We start from the raw sequence: 19,470 nt of genomic DNA on the forward strand, positions 1-19,470 counted from the left end.
TAACAAGTCACTGAACCTAACCACCAACGTAGTAGCCTCCTAGGACAAGCAACAGAGTGCTAGGGAAGTATTCCAACCTGAAGCCCAAGGGGCAGTTCGTATAAATAGTAAGTCAACAGTAATATCTTCACAGGCTGCTTATTTAATCCACCCGCGAAGATCCAGGGTAGAATAGTTCTTCAAACCCATGTTTGTCGTAAGAGACGACTTTGCTTGTCGTAAGAGGCAACTGACAGGATCAGTTGGTCAGGCTTGCTGACTTGGTTGATGCATGTCATTGTATCCAAATTGTGTAGATCAAAGCTCATATCAATCACTGGATTGTCTGGTCCAGACTTAATTGACAGACAGCCATCATACAGCTGGAATATTGCTGAGTGTGGCATTAAACAACAAGCAAACAAACGAAGCTTATTTAACCTTTAAAACACACAAAATGTAGACAACAATTTGAAATCAGCGTTATAGTTCAGTGCAATGATGCAACACAAGCAGTGCCCACTCTGTGATTAGCCAATCAGGGAACAGCAGCTGGGGCATGGTTAGTGGACGTAGCCTAATTGATTTATTACTGACAACGTGTGAAACTAAACCCCATCTGTAAACTGACCGAACGGAACGAGACTCTGCATCTCCACCGTGAAGACCGTGGGCTCCAACATGGCCTCTGTCCACTCCGTGTGGGCAGCCTCTAACCCATCCTTCTCTAAAACAGGTTCCGGCTCAGGAAGGTCATTCTGGAATGAAACAAATAAAGGGTCAAGCAAACAACACTGAGTGTTACATTAACTGCAATGATTTCTCCCTGCAACAATACAATCAGCCTGGGTCCCGTTCCACAAAGCGATCGTAGCCGTAAGACAATCGTAACTCCCATACTTTAACATAGACTTACGACAGTCTTAGCGCTAAGATCGCATTGTGGAACGGGGCCCTGATCACTTTGACTATATGACAGTATTTCCAATGTAAGTAGTCTTGAGTCATATCAGGGAACACAGCTGGTGTACATTAGGCTGGGCGTTTCACATAGAATGCATGACCATGCATGCTCATAAGCTTTGAGCTAAGTAATTTATCGATTTGTCACTCTTTGCAAGAAAAAAGGACGAAAATAAATTTCAACATATAAATATTGATGATCGCGTACCTGTTAAAGATTTCATGGCATACAGTGTAGTAGTGTACTGCACTGCATCATCTGGAATACCACTAACCGTATTCGACGTATTAAGCGCCCTGCTCTAATAAGCCCCCACGGCGATATTTGCTAATATATTGGCTAGTGAACGATCCCAATTAGCACCCCTTCCGATTGATCAATGTACACAACACTTATTTATTCACGCATAATACGCACTCGTGTGTTATGTGCACAGTTAATTAATTCTGGAAAAATACATCTGTCGTACATAAACATTTCAGGCTGTCAGCATAAACTACGATATTTATCTTTCAACTCTGTTTTGTTCACTAAAATAATATTCAAATAAGAGCCCCCTATTTCTAATTTTGAGAGTTCCCTGGGCGCTTAATATGTCAAATATGGTAACAGGGATTGGATCCAGTGTATCAAAAGGGGGTTGACACCCTCTTATAAAAGAAGACAGCACCAGGTATCTTGGCACTTCTTTTGGGCAACCTGACAGCCAGTATACACATGTACGTACAAGCTTGATAACAGTGTTCTAATCTCCTTGACACATCGCTACATTTGTAATCAACGCTACATTTGTAATCAACAATCTGATCATGCAATGATCCATATTTTTTTTACCTTGTGGACATCAGTTACATATCCATCTTGTAAATGCCGCTCAAAGATAATGCCCTTATTTCCATTTAAGGTTCTAAAGTATGTGTCGAAAAAGGAGTCAAGCCGCTTGTGGCTATTTCCTGGTTAAGAAGCTACGATGTATAGACTCATCAAGTGTTTAGCATATTTATACCATGTCTCCGGTCAGGACTTAAGCAAATAACTTACAGACATGACTCGGATCAGGTTCATCTGAATTCGAGTCTTCTCCTCAGGGCTGCACAGACAATCTGCCCTTGTTAAAGAAGTCATCATTAGATTTGATACATGTCATACAGAATCAAGCAGTCTGCGATTTTAACCTTAAGTCCATGGCCTGAGTCTAGCAAAAGTATTTATGGTCCAGTTAGTGATAGTCCATATAATGTAATATGTTAACACCAACATCAACTGTGAAAATGATGACAAGCAACAACTTTTATCCAGGGATGGAAATTAACTCAAAAACCAAACAAGGACACAGGGCTTTAAATTTCAGTCGTTATCTTAAGGTTGTGCCAATATCTAGTGTGACCATTTGACGGGGGGAATCAAGAGGACGATATCTAATTTACAGCATGTGTAAAAAAACCTCGGTCCAACGAGCGAGTACAATCATAATTTTATTAGCCCAAGGTAATTTCTACTAGCCTTGGACCTACAGGCAAGTGCTATTTTCCATCTCTGCTGTCAATGGTGCAAATTCTGCATCTGACCAATGGACTACTTGTTATATTTGTTTATTCTGCTGAACTTTTAGCTAGACACAAGCAGCCTCCTTCATTGAAGCATGCCACCATTCACAACTTCACTTTAGTGTACCTACACTGATTGGCCCAAACTATATGTCATGCTTATCAAATTCCCTGCAGCCATTATAATGTACCATATGCTAATAGACTGGTCCCCTGCTGTTCTTGCACTGCATCACCTTTACATATTCTTCATAAGGTTCATATAATAGATACTGATAATCCTACTCTACTCCAACAGCTGCTATCTTTGCATAAAGCCAGGTAGGGATTTGTTTCACCATGAACTTGGACATAAAGAATGAAAAACCTTGATTTAGTTCATCTTACACATTCAAAATGAGGGTTCTACATTATCAGGATTATACTGATTTTCAACTTTTTTAATTGAAGTACCCGTTTTTAAATATCTCTCATGACAGTAAGGGGGCGGTCAATGTGTGAAGCCCATTTCTGGTGTTCCCCACCGTGATATTGCTGGAATATTGCTAAAAGTGGCGTAAAACCATACTCACTCACTCACTCATGACAGTTAGTGGCAAAATGTAGCAGACATCATCAGCAGGTAAAATGTAATATAATGGGGCATTTACTGATTCATTTACCATACAATAATACAATACAGCCAATAAATTAATATCAAGCTGTTGTTTCCAAAACTACTCAACTCAGGGTGTTATCTTGGAATCCAAACTAAGTATCCTTGGGAAGAAAATTGGGAAAATAATGCTAGTTTGTTCCAATTGGGATTTTCTCAAATTCTTATTTTCTAACTTTCAAAGGTATTTTCACATTGTATTTTCACATTATACACGATACAATAATGTAAATGATGCATTAAAGCCTCTCCCTCTTTATTGGTCCTGTATCAGTGAAATACAAGTCATCTTAGTTATTACCGTATTAACATGAATAAAAAAAAGGGAAATTTGTATTTGACAGTTGCTGCAAACAGGTCAAGATACATCCCTGAAACTAGTCCGTGCTAGGAGTACTAAAAGTCATGATCTTAGCACTAAGGTGATCGTAACTCCCATACCTTAACATAGACTTACGACAGTTGTAGCGCTAAGGTTGTTTTGTACAACAGCACCTTGGTGCTAAACTGGCTTTGTGGCATTAACGATTCATTGATACAGTAGGAAGGATACATTTTCCGATGAGCTCGATACAGTTGGAGACATATTCCTGGAGTCTTGCAGTGAGGTAGGCACACTTGAGAGACAGTGACAAGATGGAGGTGAGCAAAATCCACCAGCGCTCCACTCGGTAGTCCCACATCACCTTGTTCAGCAGCCTGGGTCACAGACAGACATCGTTAGTTCATACCTCTCACAAACCACACACTGATGTTACAGGTATCAAATCAACCAATAAGAGATATAACACCCTACACTTAGTTCTGACACCCGGGCTTATACCTGATAAACACAGTACATTTAGTTCTGATACCTGGGCTTATACATGATAGAACAAAGTACATTTAGTTCTGATACCTGGGCTTATACCTGATAAACACAGTACATTCAGTTCTGATACCAGGGCTTATACCTGATAGAACACAGTACATTCAGTTCTGATACCTGGGCTTTTACCTGATCAATGCTGATAGAACACAGTACATTTAGTTTGACACCTGGGCTTAAACCTGATAGAACACAGTACATTTAGTTATGAAATCTGGGCTTATACCTGATAGGAAACAGAACACTCAGTTCTGATACCTGGGCTTATACCTGATAAAACACAGTACACTTGGTTCTGATAAATTGGGCTTATATCTGATAGAACACAGTACATTCAGTTCTGATACCTGGGCTTATACCTGATAGAACACATTACACTTGGTTCTGATAAATTGGGCTTATATCTGATAGAACACAGTACATTCAGTTCTGATACCTGGGCTTATACCTGATAAAACACAGTACACTTGGTTCTGATAAATTGGGCTTATATCTGATAGAACACAGTACATTCAGTTCTGATACCTGGGCTTATACCTGATAGAACACATTACACTTGGTTCTGATAAATTGGGCTTATATCTGATAGAACACAGTACATTCAGTTCTGATACCTGGGCTTATACCTGATAAAACACAGAACACTCAGTCCTGATACCTGGGAGTATACCTGATTATATAGGAAATAAACTCACATCAGTCCCTTACTGTAGTCTTTGGCGTGGAAGTACTCCTCTCCCATTTGGACCACTGGAAAAATGGACACGCAATTTGTTCTACAGATTAACGAAACTTAATGACATAAATTGGTGATAAACATAATAATGTGCATATTTCTAATATTTACATTAAAAGTGTACTTTATCAATTAAGATGATTAATATGTTACTCATCTATCTATTCTGAAAGAGTAAGTGAGTTAGGGTTAAGCATGGTCCAGGCCACTTTCAGCAATATTCCAGCCATTCCACAACCGGGAAACAAGAACTGGGCTTCCCAGGTAGTTCTCATGTGGGGATTTAAACCTGGTTCTCGGTGAGATGAACCAATGCTTTAACCACTAGGCTATCTCACTCTTACATCTCTTAGGAAAGTCGTTGTTTCGTGGAATGAAAAAGTGGACATTAACTTTGAAAAGCACTTGTTATTTTCGAACTAGCATTCAGGAAAGATTAGGTTCAGGTGCTTACTCAGACTCCTCTTCAGTCTGGGAGACTTGTACTTCTTGAACTGACTGACAGCACTGCTCAACAGGGGGATTATCAGCCACTGTAATGATGATTCAGTTCAATTGTAAAATAACTGTCAATTCATGTGAATCAAAATCAGATTTGTTAGAAACATTGGCATGCATTCAAACTGCCAGGTACTACCTGAATTAGAAAAGACACCCAATAGGTGTACATGGTGTATATATTTTCGTAACATGTCCAAGACAAAACAGAACATATTGACTCCTATGAACACCCTAAAACAAAGAATAAGTTTTGAAACTTGTGTAGCACTCAAGTACATGCTAAAACAAAGAGTAGGTGCTTTTAACTGTATTTAAGTATGTGCATGAACATGGTTCTAACAAACCAAGGATTCTTATACAGGCAATTCTGGAATCAGAACCCACAAACAGCAGATCCTGGCAGTTAAGGGAGACAACTCTGCAACTTGGGTTGTGGTGCCTTACAAGCGCAAATACAAATGAGTTGGTGAGTAGGGTTTTATGTCGCTTTTAGCAATATTCCAGCAATATCTCTGCAGGGGACACCAGGCTTATTAACATATTGTACCATTGTGGGGAATCAAACCTCGGTCTTCAGGTTGACGAGCAAACGCTTTAGCCACTAGGCTACCCCAACAACAAATGAACATCCCAAGAATTCCAATGGAGCAGAACTGCTGATCCTGACTTCATTCAAAAATGGTTTGCTGAGAGCCATGTGTATTAGTACTGTCAGTTGGTGCAGCCCTCATTTCACGCCCATACATGCGAGAGTGTATATAGGGCATATTGTAACTTGAACTCACAGAGTGGTCGACTTGCTTCTCCAGACACTGCAAGCCTGTAATCCCTTCCTTCTCCTTCTGGGCATCAGGGGGGTCAATACCTGAAAAGTCAGTCACACATCTAAATCAGTCTGTGCCCAAAACTTTACATTATTTTCACTAGATCTTAGTTTTAAAGTATGGACTGTTATAAGCAAAGCATAATACCAAAAGACATTTTATGTGACTCTGGCTTTGGACTAGTGGCTAAAGTCACAGACTGCTCAATACTGTCATGCAGACAACTGTTGTATATAATCTGTATATAATTAATAGGTAAGTTTTCTGGGGTTTAGGAAGCAGTGTAATATGTACCACTGCGGGTACTAGTACAACACACAGGTAAAGCCGATATAAGACAACACTGTTCTTACTCTGATGGCCTTGTCTCCAGGGTCGCTGGCCGTAGTATTCCAGCCGAGACACGTTTTGGAACGGGTCTGGCGTGGGTGGCTCACTGCTTGGCTGAAATACATACATATGTTAACATTAGGACGTGCTCCTCTTCATCACAGGCCAGTAGTGACTGTTGTTATGGAGACTACAAAGAGGAAGGGGTGCCATGGGGTTTACCAGTAATTGGTTTGTTTTCTTGTTTAACGCCGCACTCAGCAATATTCCAGCTATATGACGGAAGTCTGTAAATAATTGAATCTGGACCAGACAATCTAGTGACTGATATCATGAGCATCGGCCTACACAATTGGGATATGATGACAAGCATCAACCAAGTCAGCGAGCCTGACCCCCCGATCGTGTCAGTCGCCTCTTACAACAAGCATGGGTTGCTTAAGACCCAATCTAACCCGGATCTCGACAGGTAGTAATTGGTAGTGAACAATGAATTAATGTAACGGTAAATGTTTGTATTGATCATGTTGATGGAAATGGCACTGTCATATTAGAGTGTTAGAGTGTTAGAGTGTTAGAGTGTTAGAGTGAGTGAGTGAGTGAGTGAGTGTTAGAGTGAGTGAGTGTTAGAGTGAGTGGGTGGGTGAGTGAGTGAGTGGGTGGATGAGTGAGTGAGTGAGTGAGTTAGAGTGTTAGAGTGTTAGAGTGTTAGAGTGAGTGAGTGAGTGAGTGAGTGAGTGAGTGTGAGTGAGTGTTTTGTTTTGTTTTGTTGTTTAATGCCACAGTCAGCTTTGTTCCAGTTATGTCATTATTCGAATCCGCGAGTCAGACAAGTCAGCACATGATCAACATGAGCAACAAGCCAAGCCATTGGGGTACCTTAACAGGCAATCAACCAGGTTACACATTGTAACATGTAATATTGCTTATTTCACAATTTTATCTGTGAACATCCAGGTTAGTACTGGTCTTCAGCAACCCATGCTTGTTGTAAAAAGTGACTAACAGAATTGGGCTTGCTGATTTGGTTGATGCATGTCATCATATACCAATGGCGTGGATAGATGCTCATGATGTCAATCACTGGATTGTCTGGTCCAGACCACTGTCATACACCTGAAATATTGCTGAGTGCAGCTTTAAACAAACAAACAAATATTTTAATATTTCACGTAGCTCTTCGACAGGCATGGCATCATGGGACTTGGAACTCGGCCCACGAATTCCCAAAGTATATTCCAGATCTACTTAAGTTTCCCCCAATTCTACAAATGTTGAATACCTGGCATAGTTCTTCACAGAGGTGTTTTCGGGCGATGGCGTGGTTGGCAGCCTGCTGGTAGTAGAACCCGGGGTGCTGAGTCTGTATGGCTGTCAGGCCCAGCTTAATCGCCTCGTCAAACAGATCACCGAACACCTGGAATCTAAACGTCATCGCCCATACAGCTTAGAGTAATCAAACTAACCAGTGTCTCTTGTGCAATTGTCTCTCTGTAATATCGGGGTAAATTCATTAATAAAGGGTGAAAAAGATCTGCAAGAATATTGATGATCTTAACATTTGGTCTCCAAGTAGAAATCTGTTTCACATATAATAAAGATTGACTATATTTTGTACCTTAGAAATGTCAGTCATTACCCATTACCCATTTGTTACTCATGCTAAGTGATGTAAGAAAGCATTGATCAAAATGTTTATCATAAGTTTAAGTTGAGGAAGGAAATATTCAACAATACTGTAAGAGTATTTAAATACAAACACATAAAATACATAGAATATTCATCATGGTCGATACTGAACACCAGATAGCTGTCACTCACTGTTTAGACATCCAGGCACTGTGTTCAAATGCCAGTTCAGCTGTGCTTGGTTTGCTCTTGAAGAAGTCAATGTGTTTCCGGAACTGAGCAATGGCATCTAGAGGAGCGTTGTGTTGGAACGATAGCCGACAGATCTGACAGAAAATAGCATTGGAGTGAGTGAGTGAGTGAGTATGGTTTTACGCTGCTTTTAGCAATATTCCAGCAATATCATGGCGGGGGACACCAGAAATGGGCTTCACACATTGTACCCATGTCGGGAATCGAACTGGTGTGACAAGCGAACGCTTTAACCACTAGGCTACCCGACCGCCAAATATAGCATTGGAAAACTATGAAACAAAACCTAAATGCTGTGAAACTTCTAAAATGATAATTTTTCACAATCACTGAAGTATGATTGCACACCAACACTTGAAATATCTAACCATTCGTTGTACAATCATTGGATTACTGGAGAAAACATTCAAAGTGAGTTATTTGGTTTTACACTGCTTTCCAATATTTCATCAATATCATAGCAGATGGAACCAATGGAGTGAGTGAGTGAGTATGGTTTTACGCCGCTTTTAGCAATATTCCAGCAATATCACAGCGGGGGACACCAGAAATGGGCTTCACACAATGAACCCATGTCGGGAATCGAACCCGGGTCTTCGGCGTGACAAGCGAACGCTTGAACCACTAGGCTACCCGACCGCCCCTGGAACCAATGGAGGGGCCTAAGGGAATTGAACCCAGGTCTTCAGTGTGATGAGCAAATACTTCAACCACTGGGCTACCACACACCAGAATACCCTTCAGCTGATTATGGTATGTCTATAAAATCACAATCCCTTAAAAGACAAATTCTGAGATTTAATATTTATCATTGGTCACATACAGGCTGCAACCCTCCACTTTACCTTGTAATTGACAAATCCGGCTATCGTCTTGATCTCCATCATGTTTGTATCATACATGCGCAGGTCCAGGATGTGACCATAGGCCTGTTTGTAGTGTCTGTAGCACAAACAGGATGAGCATGTTAACAGTCCACAATAAGAATAAAACAAGGGCAAAAGTGAGCCTGGCTCACTAATACCCCCGACCCGCCTAGTGTGTCAGTAGTTTCAAATTAAATAATGGATAGGGTTAGGGTTTGAAAAATTCCTAAAAAAATGGAAAATTAATAAAAACAATTTTTTTTTTCTTTTGACTGCACCCCTCCATATGACACAGATTATATGCACTAAGTTTGAGATGAATTCACTGATTAGTTTAAGAGAAATCGCGGGGACAAAGTTTTCGGATGGACAGACAGACAGATGGAACCTTGGTATAACTATATACCCCCCGACCTAAAAGGTCGGGGGTTTAATAAAAATTCAGGAGTTAACACATTCAGAGTCAGCTTCTTAAATGAATTCTAGATAGGGTGGGCATGAACATGGAGAACACGTGTCGAGATACACAAATTAATCCCAACATGTAAGATGCAGCTTAGAGTGTGAGACATCTTTGAGAGGCAAAATATTTTGAAGTTACGCAAGTTTTAAGGAAGAAAAGGCAACATTGGTATTGGTCAGGTATTATTTTTAAAAAAATACTTTGGTGATGTTGACAAGTTACATACTTGAGGGCAGTATGGGTGTCCTGTTTCAACTCATTGAAGAAGGCTATCTTGAACTGGTGACGGACAAACAGCAACTGTAAATATCCAAGTGATCAGTGAGTGAGTGAGAGAGAGATGGTTTTAATGCCGCATTAAACAGTATTCTAGTTATAACATGGTGTGTGAAATAAACGTGGGAGGAAAGCCCAAATTGATGCAGGTCTCAGACGTTTGCCACTGTTGATGAAATGCACGAGTAGGGTGCTGAGAACCCTAGAAACATAATCAGGGCTAACTGGGATTCAACCTACGAGTGAGTGAGTGAGTGAGTGAGTGAGAGAGTGAGAGAGTGAGAGAGTGTTTGGGTGGGTAAGTGAGTGCAAATGAGCTAGTCAGTTACACGCACATTTAAGTTTCATGCCACTTTGAACAGTATTTCAGTTACAATTATGGCATGTCCGATTGATGTGGAAAGCCAGAAGTGATGCACGTTAATCACTTTGGTGAAACCCAAGAACATTGGTGTGGTGCTGACAAACCTAGAAACCCAAGCAGGGCAGAACTGGAACCCACAGTCATAGGTTTCTGCACAGCAGCGCCTGAGACAACTACGCCACCAGTGCCCCCGGTGAATATACAGCAGTGCATACATACCTGGTGTGTGGTCTTGTTGAGGAAGTCCTTGTGGGACTTCACCTTCCTGGCTTCAGTGTGGTAGTAGCCTTGGGCCAGCTCATAGAAGGCATTCTCAAGTCTGAAACAATAAGGTCATATGTCGGTCTGGAACGGGTAACTCGGGTACTCGGCTCGGGTGGGTACTGAGTAGGACCCGGGTACCCACAGGACTACTCGGACCCATGTTTAATGTTCTTCCAAAGAGGGGTGTACACACCACCTCTGGATCCAGTAGTAAGTAACTGAGTACCAACACATAAGCTGCAACACACAGCGTGACGTCCCACAGTACCTGATGGTGTAGCCGATGAGATGGTCGGTGTGGGGCAGGACATACAGAGACTTGGCCGATATGTCACACATACTGCATATAGATGCAGCTCTTTCCGCCGCAACAACATCCTCACCTGCAACACACACACAACATCAGTTACAACACCCTGTCCCAGATTCTAGGGATGTGTCTTTCCATATTTTAACATAGTTAACCAAACAAAAATGCATGTATTTCAAGTTCTATTTGTTCAAAAGTTCCAGGAACTGGTAATATCAAATTAACATTTCAAAAAGTAGGATGTCATCTGATAGCTCGTCCTTTATATATTTACAGTCTTATATTAATAAAACTAACAAGTTTTTTGCAGGCAGGCAACTTGGCACTCACTCGCAGTGTTTGAAGCCATCATTATAGTCCCCCATTCACATAAGGTGAGGTGAGGTGAAATGGGGTTTAACGTCGTGTTCAAGATTATTCACTTACATAGAGACTTGCATGCATGCATGTGTGTGTGGCTGCCTGTACCATGTGTTCTGGTCTGGACTTGTGCTGGTTTTATGGTGTTATCCCACTGAGGTACTAAGCCGCAGTTTAACATGAATACCCCACTCACAAACAAAATACTGATTCTAAGTCGACCAGACCTTGTTTTATCCCCTAAATGCAGAGCACAAGCAGGGTTTAACATTAGCCATCTTTTAACAGCTTTTGGTATGACGTGTCCAGGTAATGGAACCACCACCTTCTAACCAGTCAGGCAATCTATCTACAGACTACGGTGGCATTACCACCAGCACAAAACCATACACTCACAAGAGTTGGTCACATCCAGGCACTGCACCTGTTTCTATCACACGACTCACCTGGTGGGAGAGGTGTGTTTCTCTGTATGAGGACGACCGCCACCTTCGTGCCCCGAGCATGCAGGCTATTCCTGAAAAACAAACCAGACACAAGTTCAGGCCAATCGCTGAATGATAAATCATAAAACACTTTTCAAGAATTGTTATTATGTTAATACATTTCCAGCACTTTTCAATCACTTTGAAAATTAATAATACTTTTCACTGAACATGTTGAACAGCACTAACTTCAATGCCCTTTCAAGTTTGCAAGAACCCAGTCAATGATTGGTGATGAAATCCCCACCGAGTCCCAACACTTGTATTCACCTGACAATCTCCACTCGTGTTGCACACTCCATCTGCCTCTCCTTCCACATGGTCTCATCCCAGTCCAGGTCGAAGAAGATCACCACCACTGCAGGAACCTCATTCAGGTGCTTGTTCATCCATGATGTCTTCAGTACACCTTTGGGGATGTACCACTCGTACGACGTTCTCTGTAAATAATAATAAAAAAAAGAGCCACTGGGCCATGAATCAAACCTGAATTTAGATTTGGTTGGTTGGTTGGTTTGATGTTTAACGCCACACTCAACAATATTCCAGCTATATGACGGCAGTCTGTAAATAATCGTGTCTGAACCAGACAATCCAGTGATTGATATCATGAGCATCGATTAACGCAATTGGGATTGATAACAGGCATCAACCAAGTCAGCAAGCCTGACCACCCGTTCCCGTTAGTCGCCTCTTCAACAAGCATAGTCGCCTTTTAAGGTAAGCATGGGTTGCTGAAGACCTATTCTAACCCAGATCTTCATGGGTTCCTGAATTTAGAAGAAATAAAGTCGGTCATGTTTGAAATCAAATTCAGTCAGAGATTTAGAGACACCATAACTGTGATCATTCATACTAAGTTTCAGCTAAATAGGCCTTGCAGTTTCAGAGAAGTCGTAATGATTCACGGACATGCAGGTGAGCTGAAATATGTCAGTTTTCATCCATTTCATCTATAGAAGGTAAATGTTATTCATCTTTTTGGCACACACAGTCACCATGGTCACTGTCATCATGTTCATGTGACCAGAAAATAACACATATTTTGTGAGTATTCTATCATGACGACATACACAAAATTCTATAATCATATTCTTGAAAATGATTATCATGATTATAGAGATGAAATTGGTTAGGCTACCATATGCATTACATGACCAAAGCTTCAACTAAGCATGCTTAGTATATCAGTAATCATTTCAGACTTTCACTGCTTTGAGCACATTTTTATCCATATCAATTCCTTTACAGTGTAGACTGGCACACTACACAGAGAGTTATCTGAACGAAGGCATGTATCGTGTATTGTATCATTTAGCATGCTAGGCAAATATTGAAAGAACACTTTAATAGTTATAGATCTCATCATTCGTTATCAAAACCATTGATCATGGTGATACCGTTAAACACATGTATCTCATAATGGATAGTACTGCTCATGTGAAAACCAATCCGATATATTTACAAATGTTAACCTCTGTTAAAGGGCAAGTTCACACGGAAATGAACCTATATTTCTTGTACTTTTTCCACATTAAAAGTGTTAACCTAGAAGTGTCATAGACAAAAATATAAAAATATCACAATTAATCAACATAGTTTTCGCATTAAAGCTATTTATATTTTTCACATTTACCAAGTGTTCTATTTCCATAACAAAAACACCATGGCTTATGCCCCTTGCAATATGACGTCATTGGTGCCAATTGATAAACATTATGACGTCATCATGCTTTGTTAGAGCCGCTTCACGTGGTGTAGGTACAGTTGTGTGATTCTTGCTTCTCAGATGCCAGCTAGCATAGTGTTATGCTGAGTCACCACTGCGCCGGAGTGTGTCGTAGGCCATGTTGTTTTACCGCAAATTGGTACTTGATATCTTTTGCGTTGAGAATAGACAGGGACCCAGTTGAATTGGCACCAATTACGTCATAATCTAAGGGGGATAACTCAGGCCTGTTTAGCTCGAAAAACGAAGGCCTCATAACGGCATATCATTTTCACACTATTGTGAGCTTCCTACTTTCACTGTGAAAAAATGAGTGTATATTTTCAAACACAGATACTAACTAATTCTAAAATTGCGTTTTGTTTAGAAAAAGAAAGAAAGTAACTTTTGCGTGTACACTTCCCCTTTAAAGAACCAACCTTAGATTTGCACTTAGGATATTCATAGTCCCCTTCCCTGACTCGGAATTGCAGGGGAACTCTGTCTGGACGACGGTTGTTACAAAACGAGTCCCAGATGAGTTTATGTACAGCATTGTAGGTGACGTCAAGTCCAGTCAGGACAACCAGGCCTGTCGGTCGACACAGAAGCTCCTGCGGGAGTTCACTTGACCAAGACATTGTTTAGATATACCTCACTGAAATGCAGGATGCATTGATTGATTCAGTATCAAAACATACACTTGATCAGTGATTATCAGAAAATTTAAATCGTTTAAAGAAATGGGAATAGTGCACTTTACCGGGCGCACTTTTCAGATCCAATTCGTTCTGCGGGGCTCAAACGTGCTTCAACGCCCTACCGGCTTGGCTAATTAGTGCATTAATTAACCGACCCTTTACCACTGGACCACGAGCGCCATCACATGTAAATATGTAAATAGTGCTCATTTAACAGGTCATTAGCACCTCATGCAAATAGTAAACAATGAATTGTGCATGTGTCAGTACTGTCACTGACATCACAACCTCTCCATCCATCTTATTGAGGACGCCACGCTTGCCATTGTCCATCAAAATGAGAAACCAGTCGAGTGGTGAAACATGTTAAAATGGATTACCCTAATATGATTACCCTCATTGGATTATTGGACACACCATGAAAAGGTAAGAATTTAGTGATAATTCTAAACTTTACCAGACAAACCCAAAGGATCGAGAAGGGGTGTTGGATCGGACAGGCGTGTCAGTTCCCTTAGATCGAAAAGGGATGTTGGACTGCCAAGGTGTGTCAGCTCCCTAAGACTGAAAAGGGGTGTTGGATTGCCAAGGCAGGTCAGCTCGAAAAGACGAGTGCAAGTGCATTCGAGCGTGAGCCACAGTAACGGTATAGCATTAGCAAGACATCGGTAGCGCTATAGCGCAGTAATTAAGATACTGGTAGCTGGCGAAGTTGCGCCTGGTAAACTGCATTGCTGCCAAATAAATAGCTATTTTACATCTCTTAATGGATTTCCAAAGCTTTTCTAATGTAAATTGAAGTAAATCTGTATTTTTAAAAAATCTAATTTTTAGTAAAAACATGCATGCACACACAAATGTTTAACAAAAACATTGAAGATCAATGTGACTATTAAATATCCTCCCAATTATGACAATAACGTGAACTGATCATCATGATTGATTGAATGTACTGATGAAAACACTTAGGGGGAGGGACGACAAGCAGAACTCTATTAATCGATTTATTCGTTAATTTAAAGCCCTACGCATGCGTCTACCATACCAAAACGTTACCTTATGGCTGAGAACAAACAGATTCCAACGCATGCGGTACAATGATATAAATCTACCGCTGAAATGTGTTGTTAAATGCTTCTCTGATGATTATTTGTGAGAATCCGTCATTTTGTCCTCTCGCGTTTAACATAACCGGAAGTGTAAACAGCGCGATTCACTTCAAACGAAGGAGTGACAATAAAACGAAATATGACAACCTGAAACGAAACGTAAGCAATCCCAATTTTGTTTTGAGAAAGGGTTTGATAAGTCATCATTCTGTTTTTCGGCGGCGTCCTGAGAGTCTTGTAAAAGTTAAATTACCAGTTCAATTATTTTTTTACCGGACATGATGGACGTTAATTTATTTTGTATCTGTAAGATGCAGTTAATCTTGCAGTTATTTTGTTTTTTTAAATTGGAGAAAAATAAACATTTGTGGGGTTTTTTCCATTTTTTCTCCTGGCTCAAGGTGTGTTTAATAGAGTGAGTGAGTTGGGTGTTACGCCGCTTTTAGCAATATTGCATCAATATTACGTCGGGGGCCACCAGAAATGGGCTTCACGCAGGCCAGGCGAACCCACCACCACATGATCGAAACAACACACTGGCCTGGCGAACCCACCACCACAGGATCCACACAACAGACTGGCCATGCGAACCCACCACCACAGGATCGTCAAAACACACTGGCCAGGCGAACCCACCACCACAGGATCCACACAACACACTGGCCAGGCGAACCTACCACCACAGGATCGACAAAACACACTAGCCAGGCGAACCCACCACCACAGGATCGACACAACACAATGACCAGGCGAACCCACCACCACAGGATCGACACAACACACTCGCCAGGCGAACCCACGACCACAGGATCCACAGTACACACTGGCCAGGCGAACCCACCACCACAGGATCCACACAACACACTGGCCAGGCGAACCTACCACCACAGGATCGACACAACACACTCGCCAGGCGAACCCACGACCACAGGATCCACAGTACACACTGGCCAGGCGAACCCAACACCACAGGATCCACACAACACACTGGAAAGGCGAACCCACGACCACAGGATCCACACAACACAATGACCAGGCGAGCCCAGGACCACAGGATCCACATTAAACACTGGCCAGGCGAACCCGCGACCACAGGATCCACACAACACAATGACCAGGTGAACCCACCACCACAGGATCCACACAACACACTGGCCAGGTGAACCCACCTCCACAGGATCCACACAACACAATGACCAGGCGAGCCCAGGACCACAGGATCCACATTAAACACTGGCCAGGCGAACCCGCGACCACAGGATCCACACAACACACTGACAAGACCCAGTCGACTGTTAGGTCTTATGAGTTATGACTGTGCATCATGCAACCTTCGTGCATCTCAGTGTTCAGTGAAGAACATTCTTTACGTATCTTTGTTATGAGTTATAAGGACTCGAACACATGATCGTTACACAAAGTAAAATACGACGGTTACCATGGCGATATACATTCGGGTGTCGTGTTCTCACAATGCTTCTATCGTATATTGTGTTGTGCCAACATTACTTGTGAATAAATTCGATACATGTATATCAATGTATTTAATACTCACCCTCTTTTAATCCGATATTCCTATTTCAGTTGTATTATAAGTCACTTATTGAGTCTTTATTCAGCATGAATAGGCCATCTTACCATGGCGCACTCATGTGTACATTTGCAGTAGTTATGCACGATATAAACGGCCACCCAACATATTGTGCTATTCCACTTTCATTAGACATTAGACATGTTTATTCAGTGTTGTAGGCCGTTTTACCATAGTGCAATATCGGTTGTTGTACAAGATGCGCGCATCTTAAAACTAGTCGTGCATAAAGAGCACTTGCAGAGTTACGATATTTTACGTGCGCTTCAGTTATATATTCTACAGATGGCACATTCAGCCATTAATGAATATAGGGTATCTCACAGGCAAGAACCTTGTCTGTCTCCCAGACCCTAGAGAAAAAAATGAAAAGGAATCCAACTCATGTCTAGAATGATTTGGCAAGTGTAGATTGTGATTGTTCTCCGCTCTATTTGGATTTGATTCTTTTTATTTTTTAGATATATATTTTTTAATACAATATCTTTGTTTCTGGACTAAATATCAGTCTAGCAAGAACCCAACTGTGCGTGAAACAAATATTGAAATGAACGTTTTGTTGATTTGGTTCAACCGGGCCAGATTTATACAAACAACGTAAGAAAGAGAGTAAACACTAGCTGTATACACTCTCTTCATTGTTGAATGGTCAACTTGACCAAGGAGACAAAATAACATCTTATCTTTTGTGGACTGATATATCCTGGCTATTTCTCAAAGTACGACCCACACATATTGTAAGACAAAACCATGTATAAGTTATAACCCTGGTTTCTTCCTAGAGGATATTTGCTACAACTATCGTAAAGTCGGTTGTTGTGACTCTAGTAGCCTTGCTCTAAGGCTGTACTGAAAGATAAGTCCATGGGTGTGTAGTAATTAAACCTTCTAAAAGGCAAGTCTAGATAAGTGTACAGTGAGGGCGACAATCTCTTATAAGGACAACTTGTTCTTATTATTCATATACTCTAGAAATTATGATTTAAACTAATAATTATTGCCTTAGAGACTTGTGCAAGTCTAGGGCTATAGTGAGTGAGTATGGTTTTACGCTGCTTTTAGCAATATTCCAGCAATATCATGGCGGGGGACACCAGAAATGGGCTTCACACATTGTAACCATGTCGGGAATCGAGCCCGGGTCTTCGGCGTGACGAGCGAACGCTTTAACCACTAGGCTACCCGACGGCCCCTCTAGGGCTATAGAATTGGACCACTTGGCAGTCTTACAAGGTTGATTCAAGGCCTGATTTCTGGTGCCCCCTAATATAGCTGAAATATTGTTAAAAGTGGCGCAGAACTCAACTCACTCCATAATTACAACATCTAAAGGTGGACTGCAAATGTGGCATATGGGTGACCAGTTCTAACCCGAAATCCCAAAGAGGTCTGAACCACGAAATATGTTTATTTAAGCACTGTAACTCCAATATGAACACCCGAAGAGATCAGATCGCTTTGTGGAACCAAATGTTGGCAGCGCTAGAGAGCTGTTACAGTGCATCGTCACCCGTCTGTCTTGCGCTCGTCTCTACGTCATCTTGTTTGTTGACACAAACCCAAAGCACGTGAACAAAGAAAATGATAGTACTGGTGGATTTGGACGTATATTGGTGCATGTCCATTTTTCGAATCGTGAATGGTTGAATATAGTTGTCTCTTCCATTCATCCACTGACCACGCCATTATCATATGGATGTAGCTAATGAATATCATTGTGTGATCCCCATGGAGCTGGGAATATTATGGGAATGTACACATTGATACTGTCGTGCTCTTTAATACACATTATGACGAATTATTAGGATGGACGAATAACGGATTAACGTGCGTAATAATATAAAATACTGTGACCGAAAAACAGGGTGCAACAAGGGTCCTTTCTGGCCCACAGAATCTGAATAATTTACGAAATGAGCGAAACGTCTTGAAATTGTTATGGAAGTTATCAGACGTGTTCATGTGAACGAGAACTAGACTTTGATCCTTTCAACGCCTCTTGTTTTTGGACTTAAGCAACACTAAACGCTAAAACGTGAACCACTGATTTAATGTTTGAACAAGAGCAAGTCTTTGACCCAAGATAGTGTACTTATGGAGATATTTTTGCCTGTTTGTTTGTTTGCTGTTTAACGCCGCACTCAGCAATATTCCAGCTATATGACGGCGGTCTGAAACAATCGAGTCTGGACCAGATAATCCAGTGAGTGATATCATGAGCATCGATCCACACAATTAGGGTACGATGACATGCATCAACCAAGCCAAGGAGCCTGACCACCCGATCCCGTTAGACGCCTCTTACATGGGTTGCTGAAGACCTATTCTACCCCGGAACTTCACGGATGTATGGGGATGTAGATAAAGACAGTACAAACATAGTAAGACATTCATCTTAAAGTTTGACAAATCGGACCTTTTTTCACACATTTGATCCGTTTTTTGTGAACTTGATCATGACAGAATTCCAAAATGTGAACACGAAAGGAGAAGCAGTGCTAGTTGTCGGCCATTTGAAAGTGACTCGTAATTTTCGTACCAATATTTCAAAGTTTTCAATAACCGTTATCATTTATAATCTATTTTATGGTCTCTGCCTTTATAATGGACATTTCCAGTGAGACCATGTCCTACCTCGTCCTCCACGAAGGACGAATAGTTGCAAATAGAGCTACCAGTGCTAAGGAA

The 19,470-nt window shown here is 41.2% G+C and overlaps 1 protein-coding gene across 3 annotated transcripts in view; it reads right to left on the reverse strand.

The window, feature by feature from the left end:
* Nucleotides 1-15,270, reverse strand: part of LOC124144184 (trafficking protein particle complex subunit 11-like) — a 33,064-nt gene extending 17,794 nt beyond the window's left edge. For 2 of the 3 annotated variants that reach the window (XM_048387483.1, XM_048387481.1), the window contains exons 1-17: nt 15,139-15,270; nt 13,822-14,039; nt 11,944-12,113; nt 11,635-11,705; nt 10,787-10,901; nt 10,474-10,573; nt 9,841-9,914; nt 9,131-9,227; nt 8,226-8,359; nt 7,687-7,828; nt 6,428-6,518; nt 6,036-6,115; nt 5,204-5,282; nt 4,709-4,763; nt 3,699-3,844; nt 1,985-2,046; nt 611-737 (exon numbers count right to left, since the gene is read on the reverse strand). In XM_048387483.1, the coding sequence (XP_048243440.1) occupies nt 611-737; nt 1,985-2,046; nt 3,699-3,844; nt 4,709-4,763; nt 5,204-5,282; nt 6,036-6,115; nt 6,428-6,518; nt 7,687-7,828; nt 8,226-8,359; nt 9,131-9,227; nt 9,841-9,914; nt 10,474-10,573; nt 10,787-10,901; nt 11,635-11,705; nt 11,944-12,113; nt 13,822-14,022 (1,744 nt within the window). In that variant the 5' untranslated portion in view covers nt 14,023-14,039; nt 15,139-15,270. The remainder of the gene's footprint in view (nt 1-610; nt 738-1,984; nt 2,047-3,698; nt 3,845-4,708; nt 4,764-5,203; nt 5,283-6,035; nt 6,116-6,427; nt 6,519-7,686; nt 7,829-8,225; nt 8,360-9,130; nt 9,228-9,840; nt 9,915-10,473; nt 10,574-10,786; nt 10,902-11,634; nt 11,706-11,943; nt 12,114-13,821; nt 14,040-15,138) is intronic. The other variant, XM_048387482.1, reaches the window with a different exon arrangement.
* Nucleotides 15,271-19,470: the final 4,200 nt, after the last annotated feature.

Source organism: Haliotis rufescens, unplaced genomic scaffold (assembly GCF_023055435.1).
Source record: "Haliotis rufescens isolate VD_foot unplaced genomic scaffold, xgHalRufe1.0.p SCAF_7, whole genome shotgun sequence".
NCBI classification, from domain to species: domain Eukaryota; kingdom Metazoa; phylum Mollusca; class Gastropoda; order Lepetellida; family Haliotidae; genus Haliotis; species Haliotis rufescens.